This window comes from Camelus dromedarius, chromosome X (genome assembly GCF_036321535.1).
Source record: "Camelus dromedarius isolate mCamDro1 chromosome X, mCamDro1.pat, whole genome shotgun sequence".
Lineage (NCBI taxonomy): Eukaryota > Metazoa > Chordata > Mammalia > Artiodactyla > Camelidae > Camelus > Camelus dromedarius.
Window position 1 is genome coordinate 7886761 of NC_087472.1, and position 9370 is coordinate 7896130.

A 9370-nucleotide genomic window follows, 5' to 3' on the forward strand; every position below is an offset into this window, starting at 1 on the left:
TCCACACTTTCAGCTCTGCACTTCTTATCTCTATATTGATCATCAATAGATTGTATCCTTTAAAAAGGCAATGACATAGAAAATAATTGAATTTGGTTCTAATCCAGCACTTTCTAAAGCATTTTTCAAGAAGCACCACTTCTGGGAAATATTAATATGTGTACCTGAACAGAATTTCCAAACGTATATAATTTTGGAAAATGCTGCATTCTATAGATCCCTCTTGGAGACACTTGACCTATATTATCATATTAAAGGCCCTAGGCCAACCTATAATATAAAAGAAGCCAAAGTTTTAAAAGCCACTTTTTTCCCAAGTGTTTCCCACATTTATTTGACCATGGCTTTTTTTTTTTTTCTGCAAAGATTTCTCAGAAGTAGTTCCATTTGTGGAAAAGTAGTTACGGGGATAGCCTGAGAAAAAAGTTCTATAATTTCATTTACAAAAATGCATTTTCACCAAAAGAATATTGAATTAGTCAGAGTTCTACCAAGGAAACAGAACCAGCAGTTAAGTAGGTGTATTCATTTCCTACGATTGTTGTAAAAAATTATCACAAAATGGATGGCTTAAAAAAGTAGAAGTTCATTCTTTAACACCTAGAGGTTAGACGTCCAAAGTCATGGTGTCAGCAGGGCCACCTTCCCTCTGAAGGCTCTAGAGAAAAATTCTTCTGTGGCTCTTCTAGCTTTTAGTGGTTGCTAATAATTCTTGGTGTTCCCTGGCTTTCTTCCCTGTGTCCCTTCGGTTTCTTCAAAACTCCGTTTCTTCATAGAGGCATTGGCCATCGGATTTAGTGCCCACCCTAATCCAGTATGACCTCATCTTAATTTAATTACATAGCATAGACTCTATTTCCAAATAATTTCACATTCCTAGATTCTAGGATTGGAGGTTAGGACCACAACATATCTTTTTGAGGATGCAATTCAACCCACAACAGTGTGTGTGTGTGTGTGTGACTGTGTACATCACACACACACCTCCAGGAATTGGTTGATGTGCAATTGTGGCATCTGGCTATGCAAGTTGGAAATAAACAGGGCAGGCCAGTGGGCTGGAAACTCACGGGCAGGACCTGAGACATTGTCCACAGGCAGCATTTCTTCTTCCTCAGGGAAACTCCAGTTTTGCTTTTAAGGCCTTTCAACTGATTAGATGAGGCCCCTGCACACTATCAGGGGTAATAATCTCCTTATTTAGAGTAAATTGATTAGGATGGTAACCACATCCATAAAATGCCTGCACTGTAACATCTAGATTAGTGGTGACTGAATAACTGGGTATTACAGCCTAGCCAAGTTGACACAGAAAACTGTCACAAACATTAAATTGTCAGGTCAAGAATTTTCTGATGTTCTAGCACATTCTAAAGCTCTCCACACACAAAGCTTTTTTGTTTTTTTTCTTATCAAAATTTTCTTGGGTTGCTTTCATCAGACATAGGTCTGGTAATGTAGCCGTCATTAGTCCTGTCTCTGAACGAAAAGGAGAATTGATCTGATTCAGTTTTGTTCAGATACTTCAAAAAAATAAAACATGCCACTCATTTGGCTGTTTTGAAATCTTTTAAATGATCTTAGATCACACCTAGGTTAATATTCTTACTTTATCAATGGGTAAACTGGACCCAGAGTAGTTCTCTCTACTCCTATTTGCTCATATTTACCTGGCAGGTTCAGACCCAACCTGAGATGAAAATCCAGTCCATTTTTCTACGCACAGTACCTCTCAGACAACTGTCAAAGGGGCGCATTAGGCTTTACGGAGAAAGCAGATACTGCTCTGGCCTTGTTTTTCCGGTCATCACACCGTGGGGACACATGGGCACTGCGGAATCTTCCCAAGCCCCTCCACTAGGGCACATAGCTCACAGCCCGGAACTGACTGGTTGGTTGGAAAGGGAGGGTGCCTGGGCAAGAGGGAAACTCTCCCAGCAGGATGCTCTTCCCGCGCCGGACTTCTCAGGACCCTCTCTAAGCATGGGTCACAGCCTTCATCCGCATCACATTTGGAACTCAATTTTTAGTCACTCTGAGTATATAAGGTTGACCTGCCTCTGCATTTTGATGACACTGTATGTTTTGATATCCTAGGTGACATGTCTGCATAAATACATTAAGACAGGAACAGCAAAGGTCATAACTTTCCTTATTACTGAAGATAAAATTTAATGAGCTAGATCACAGGCTGCTTTAAGAAGGGCTGTACCAGGTTAATGGGGCTCTGCCACTGAAGCCAATTACACTGGGTACAATTACATCCTATTCTAATAGCTGTAAGTCAGGGTTACACAAAGATTCTGTCTCTGGGTAATTACTAGCTAGGAAGCAGGTGAGGGGAAACTAAGCAAATTGTCACTGATCATACAAGAGACACACAGAGAGCAGAGGGCTTGTAGCTATTCCGGGTGCGTGTGTGTCATCTGTTGCTAAGAAGGAGCTGGCTTCATAGTCAGAAAGCCCTCTTCTTTTAGCACTGACCAAAAGGATATGTGATTTCAAAGACGCTTTTAGAAAAGTAGCTGAAAAGTGAATAGTAAGAGAGGGGGAGGAAGAACTCAGAGAGCCCTTCTCTATTGAGTCTGTCTGCCTGAGGGTTTTGCAAGATTTAGTGGGCTGGCATGATTGATTTTTTTCTAACCAAAATACAAGAGAGCGTTACCAAAACCCAAAATAATATAGTAAAATTTGAACAAACAAGCCTCAAAGATTGACTTAATAAAAGACCTCCTTTAAACCTCTCTTATCCTCACCCTTGTGGCTACTTACAGGTCCTTCACTATACACATGGCTAAAAGGGGTCGCTGAAGAGCCTTCCAACAATTACAGATCCAACAGAAATGTACATGAAAACACTTTGAAATTCCAAAGTAACAGAATTTCCCTATGATCTCAGGGATCAATTTGCACACTATTGATTTTTGAAAAGCCTTTGAGGGAACAACGCATCTTCTCCAACTGAAACACATGTGTTCATGTTATCAGTGAGTAAATATTGAAAAATCCAGGGGAGAAGGGGGTAATGTTTTCTTAATGAAAGCATCAATGACATTTATTAGAAACTGTGGGCAAATCATTGCAGACAAGGGCAGCTGTGTTTCTGAGTGCTGCCTTTTGCGTAGTACGATATTTATAAGGGAATGAGTATTAAATGACACAAGCAATGTCAATTTTTCAGAATGTTCTTTGTTTCCAAGAGGTTAAATATTATTTTCAAAAAGTAATTCCTAATATTAGTTGCTCAGACCACAATTGGAAAGACTTCCAGAATGAGTCAATTAAAGATCCTTTCAGGGTAATGAAGTGATTCGTGTAAAGGAGAAACAGAGTAAGAGGGAGTAGCTGGTAGGGTGTGAAGTCAGATCATGACCTCTGCCTACTGCTTACCCGGAGATTGAATTTTGGTTTTGTTGCTTTTTTTATCATTGGAAGAAGAGAAGGAAGAGGCTTTCCAGTAATTATATATTCATTCTGTCCCTTTTCTCTCTCTAAACAGAACTCATTTTTCTAGATCCTTCAATTTTTCCCACACTCTCCAAAATGCCATTTGTTTTTACTCCTGATTTAAGATTGCTATCATTTTCTTGATGATCTTCTTCAGGGATTGTCCTTAAAGAATTGAATTGTGTAAGTATGTTTAATCATCTAAAGGAGACTTCAGTCACTCCTAGCAAGGCCCCCAAGAGCCCTAAATAAATCAAAGGACAGAATGTTCTCCAGTTTACTTTTCTAATTCTTTCAGTATTCAGTTATACATAATGTCATCTCAAAAAGGAAGACAGCCCCACTGGAAGTGTATTAATGCTTGAGAGTTACTCAAGAAATGGTTCAGCCATTCTCTCAGTTGAAGAGGTCCAATGTCAATTTTGCATATAACTTCAGTGATCCAAATGTATAGATAGATATCCTTCTTTAATATTTACATTGACTGTGCCCACTCAGAGAACATAGTGGTCAGCTGTGTCACTCACATAAGTACAAGAGAGAAAACAGAACATATACCTTGACATAAGAATTAATATAAGAAAAATGAAAAGGTGCATGTCTTGAGGAACAATATATCCAACATCATATGCTGCTTACCCCCACCCAGAACTAACACAATCCAAGAATGATCAACAGCCAAGTTCCAGACATAGTAAAATAAAAAACTCAGATATACCGGAGGTTTGCTCTAATACCAATGGGTCCGCATTAGAGGCAAAACAAAACAGTCAGAAATGAGTTTTCCTGTCACTGGCAGAATTAAACTTTCTCAAAACGTTTAAGAATGACCCAGATCAATTCCTGTTTTATAACCTCGCTATTCAAAGAGTGGTCCATGGACCAGAAGTATCAGTATTACTTGGGAGCTTGTTAGAAATGCAAAATCCCAGGCCCTCCCCCAGACCTACTGAAACAGAATCTGCATTTTATTAAGATCCTCATGTGATTTGTAAGCATGTTAAAGTTTGAGAAACACTGCCTAAAACACTATAGACCATGATGTTTCAGTGTCTACTTTCATTATGATCTTTGCAAGAGAACATTTAAAAAAATTCTAGATTCAGCCATAAATTCAGTTTCATGGATCTCCGAACAGGTCCATACTCAGATTTGTCTCTATATTATGAGAAATGAAAGAAATTTCTGGTAAATGACTATACTAAGGACACTATGGCCCTAGTGAAACAAGCATTAAGCTTAGAGTCAGAAAGTGATGCTCAATTCCTGACTCACCATTAGCTGTGTGAACCTGAACAGATGCTTTATCTCTGCGATTGTTCTTTCTTTCACTTAATGAAACTGGATTAATACTACTTGCGTTATAGTGTTGTTAAGAGATTGTACCAAGAAGATGTTAGCAGAGTGCTTAAATAAATAGAAGACTGATCTGTTTCTGAGGACCATCCCCAAATTCCCCCCGCCCCAGATCCTCAATATTAATTTCTCTTCTCTGGTTAACTCTGTAGTTTGTTGTCTCAAAGGTAGGAGGCAAGTTCACATCAGCTTACATTTTCTCAAAGCAGTAGCCTCTCAGGTCTCATCACAAAGTCCTTACTGCTCTCTCTGACCAGATTTGGCCTAAATAATGGCATGTGAATAAATCATAAATGAGAGGTGGAGTATTTCAAACTAGTTCTCTTCCAAACTGATAACTTAGGTGAAACAATTTTGTCCAAGACTGACTGCAATTAGAGGATTTCCAGAGAACCCCAGAGACATTTTATGACTATCTGTCAAAGTGTGGCTTGGAGAATGCTGAGTCCTACCTACAACATAAAATAGGTGATCCAGGGGGCTTCTCTCATTTAGATAGCTTGACTATTTGTCCTCGTTTGCCCAGCATAATCCCAGTTTACTCTTGTTTATCCAGGTGTAATTATTAATATCTCCAATTTCACTTTAAGAAAGTATTCCAGCTTGGATGATAAATTATACAGTCACCTGTAAGCAGATGGCCTTGGCTATCCAAAGTTAAACAGGTAAGTGCAAAAGCAATGTTGCGCTTGTTCCCTTGCTTTGTCTGAGCAGCGATTTTGCTTCTGACATAGACCCCTATAAATTTCGTCAGTCCTCCCAATCCTATGCTGGGCCTGATATTCCTTGTTGGCATTCAGTAAGCTTTTACATCCCTCTTCTCTCTTTCTTCCCCTCTGTTTCAGAGGATGAAAACTTGGGATACGTGCACCAGATTGCCTTGCCAGATGAGGTCCATATAGTCTCAGGTTCCATATGGTAACATGCATTCATGTGAGGTTTGGAAACAGATGAAGCAAAATCCATTCCGCTTCCTCTGTAAGTGGCAAGCAGACTTGTAGGATCCCCCAGTGCATGTTTTTCTATTGTTGTTGCCATCTCTGCATTCCCCAGCCACTTAATCTGCTTTGAGGCTGAAGAAAATCTAGAAAGTGGGCAGTGACTGCCTTCTCATCCATGACCCTGAGTAGCAGCATCTCCGTGAGCCTCTGCAGATGTGAAAATGAAATCCAGTGGCATTAGCTTGCCTTTCACTCTCTTTATCCCTTCCAGTGCTGTGTTGTTGTTTGTTTGCTTGCTTGTTGATGTTCTAACAATTTTATTGAGCTATGACTGATATAATTCACCCTCTCACTCCTCTTTGTCCCCCACTGTGGGGAAGCTAATGATCTGCTCTCTGTCACTACAGATTTGTGTACATTTTAAAGTTTTACGTAAGTGGAATTTTACAGTATGTACCCTTTTTTATTTGGCTCCTTTCACTCACCGTAATGTTTTTTGAGATTCATCAATGTTATGGCAGGTATCAGATTTCATTACTCTGTATTACTGGGTACCATTCCATTATATGGCTATACCTTTTTCACTCACACACTTATTGATGGATATTTGCATTGTTTCCAGTTTTTTGTTTATTACAAATAAAGCTACTATGAATATTCCTATAAGTCTTTGTATAGGTATGTTTTCATTGTCCTTGAATAAATACCTAAGAGTGCAATAGATGGATCTTATGAAGGTTTATTCAACCTTTAAAGAAACTATCAAACAGCTCATATAGCTTAATATAAAAAAAAAAACTAGCAACTCAATCAAAATGGGCAAAAGACCTAAATAGACATCTCTCCAGAGAAGACATCCAGATGGCAAACAAACACATGAAAAGATGCTCAACATCGTTAATTGTTAGAGAAATGCAAATCAAAACTACAATGAGGTATCACCTCACACCTGTCAGAATGACCTTCATTTACAAGTCCACAAACCATAAATGCTGGAGAGGGTGTGGAGAAAAGGGAACCCTCCTACACTGCTGGTGGGAATGTAAATTGGTACAGTCACTGTGGAGGACTGTGTGGAGGTTCCTTAAAAAAACTAAAAACAGACTTACCATATGATCCAGCAATCCCACTCCTGGCATATATCTGGACAAAACTCCAATTTGAAAAGATACATACACCCCAATGTTCGTAGTGGCACTATTTACGATAGCCAAGACTTGGAAGCTACCTAAATGTCCTTCAACAGATAAATGGATAAAGATGTGGTATACACACACACACACACACGTGTGTGTGTGTGTATATATATATATATATATATATATATATATATATATATATATATACATACTACTCACTACTCAGCTATAGAAAAGAATAAAATAATGCCATTTGCGTCAACATGGATGGACCTGGAGGTCATCATTCTAAGTGAGGTAAGCCAGAAAGAGAAAGAAAAATACCATATGGTATTACTTATATGTGGGATCTAAAAAATGACATAATGAACTTATTTACAAAACAGAAACAGACTCACAGACATAGAAAACAAACTTATGGTTATCAGTGGGTAAAAGGGGTGGGAAGGGATAAATTGGGAGTTCGAAATTTGTACCTCTTGGGGAGTGATGGAAATGTTAGGCATTTTGATTGTGGTGGTGATTTCATAGGTATATTCATCTATCAAAATTCAACCAATTGTACATCTGAAATGTGTGTAGATTACTGTACAGAAATTATACCACAATAAAGTTGTTTTTTCAAAAGAGAGACTACCAAAGGGTTTTCTAGAATGATTGTTCCAGTTTATATTGATTGTACCATTGTATATGGTTTCCAGTTGCTTTGCATCTTTGTCAACACTTGTAATTATTTTTTAATTTTATCCCTTTTCATTAGAGAGAAGTAGAATGATCCACACCTTTACCAAGACTTAAATATGGCCATATTAGCTTAGAGGGTAAGCTATACAAAATACTAGGTAATGGTGAAGGGTGAGAGAAAACAGAATGAACCATGGAATCAGGGTGGCCATGGGGTATGACCTGGACAAAATATCCTCTCCTTGCCATGTGAGCCTCCAGAACTGAACATGGAGTGACAAGGAAAGTTAGCAGGTCAGTTTGGGAATGCTGTTTGGGGGGTGCTGAAGAAAAGCCCCTTTTGTCCAACCAGAGAACTTTTGCCTTCACAGAATCACCCCCACAGAGGTATCAGGAGTGGTACTTTGATATCAAAGCCGTATCATGGCCTCCCCAGCATCCACTACCCCATGTTGATGTCCTAAGTGGTGCATTGTGATGTCTAAGGCCCCCTAAGCCACCATTGGCTGGGGCAGTGCCTAGCTGACCAATCAAATTGAAGGGTGTGGCTCCTCATTGTCTGAGGAGGGTATATATAGGGAGGTCAGAAGCAGAGGCTTTGGGTTAGGCCAGTTCTTGGCACCATCATGACTAAGGTAAGCAGGAAACCACAGGAGCCAAGAACAGCTGCAGTAAAATCCACTCTGAGGATCAAAGGGAAGAAGACCCTCTGTCAACCAAGGTCCAGAGATGGTGTCAAAGTAAGATGACTGTAACCAAGCTCCTCCTCTTCTCCATTAACTTTGCTGCCCAGGATCCCGACCCTGCCCTTGCCTGGCTCAAAACCCCTCATCACCCCACAATCCCTTTTTCATGAAGCCCTCCCCTTCCCATTCAGTCCTTATCCTCTTTCCCCAAACTAATACCCTTCTGGGCTCTCTTGCCTTTCTAGGTACCGAAGACAACCATGAAAGTCAAAAGATCCTGTCAAAGGAATTCAAGAAAAAAGATTCAAACATCTGCCACTCAGTCTAAAAAACTTAAAAAAGCCAGAAAACCAAAAATGGTGGTCTGTTACTATATGCTTAACAAGAAATTGAATCAAAGTAAGAAAATGAATCAAAATAAGAGGCAGAATCAAAATAAGGGACAAGCTCAACCTGTCCCAGAACAAGAGACCCTGGAGAAGCCCACCACTTCATATAACCTGTGAAGCCAGCAACTGAATAGAAGAGGCCAGAGATCTTAGAACTGTGTCTCCAGATGCTTGGTTTCTGAGAAATGGCCAACCACAAAGACTGAATCTCACACCAATATAGTAAACTGAATCTCACACCAATGGCTATGATCAAAATAAAAATCAAGTTGTGAAAATGTGATATTTGTGTGTCTATCTGAATTTTCTGATGATGGGGAGGGAGGGAAGGAAGAGGAGAGGCAGGTGCATGGGAAGGGAGGGATGTGAGGTCCTGGGTGGTTGGGCACCAGACCCTTAGGTCCACAGTGAGCCAGACAGTAGAGGTCAGGACTGGGTCAGGCCTGGGTCAGGACTGTGCACTGAAGATAAATTTCCCTCCTAACACTGTGTCAGGGACAAGGAGTAAAAGGGTGTAGTGTTACTGCATTTGTTTGGGGTGGGGAATGACATTAGGGTCTAGATTGACAGAACCCAGATGGGAAAAGGGTTTGATGTGTGGACAGCAACTATGATAACCCCCTCAAAGCAAGTCAGGAAGAGAAATCACCTCTTGGCCACCTACCTCATAATGGGCTTTGTTGCACCCCTGTTGTATGATGTAAACTAAAGTTACTCACAAGGTACAA

General features: G+C 39.9%; 1 protein-coding gene across 1 annotated transcript; it reads left to right on the forward strand.

Annotated features, from left to right (window-relative positions):
• Positions 1–8193: 8193 nt before the first annotated feature.
• On the forward strand, positions 8194–8759 carry LOC135320201 (spermatid nuclear transition protein 4-like). The gene is made up of 2 exons (XM_064482915.1): positions 8194–8307; positions 8499–8759. Exons 1-2 carry the CDS (start codon positions 8194–8196, stop codon positions 8757–8759), a joined length of 375 nt encoding a protein of 124 aa, XP_064338985.1.
• Positions 8760–9370: the final 611 nt, after the last annotated feature.

Excerpts from the sequence above, each read along its gene's own strand:
- LOC135320201 (XM_064482915.1), top strand. The coding sequence starts at position 8,194 with ATGACTAAGGTAAGCAGGAAACCACAGGAGCCAAGAACAGCTGCAGTA. Across the intron at positions 8,308-8,498 it reads GGTCCAGAGATGGTGTCAAA|GTACCGAAGACAACCATGAA; the intron begins GTAAGATGACTG and ends TTGCCTTTCTAG.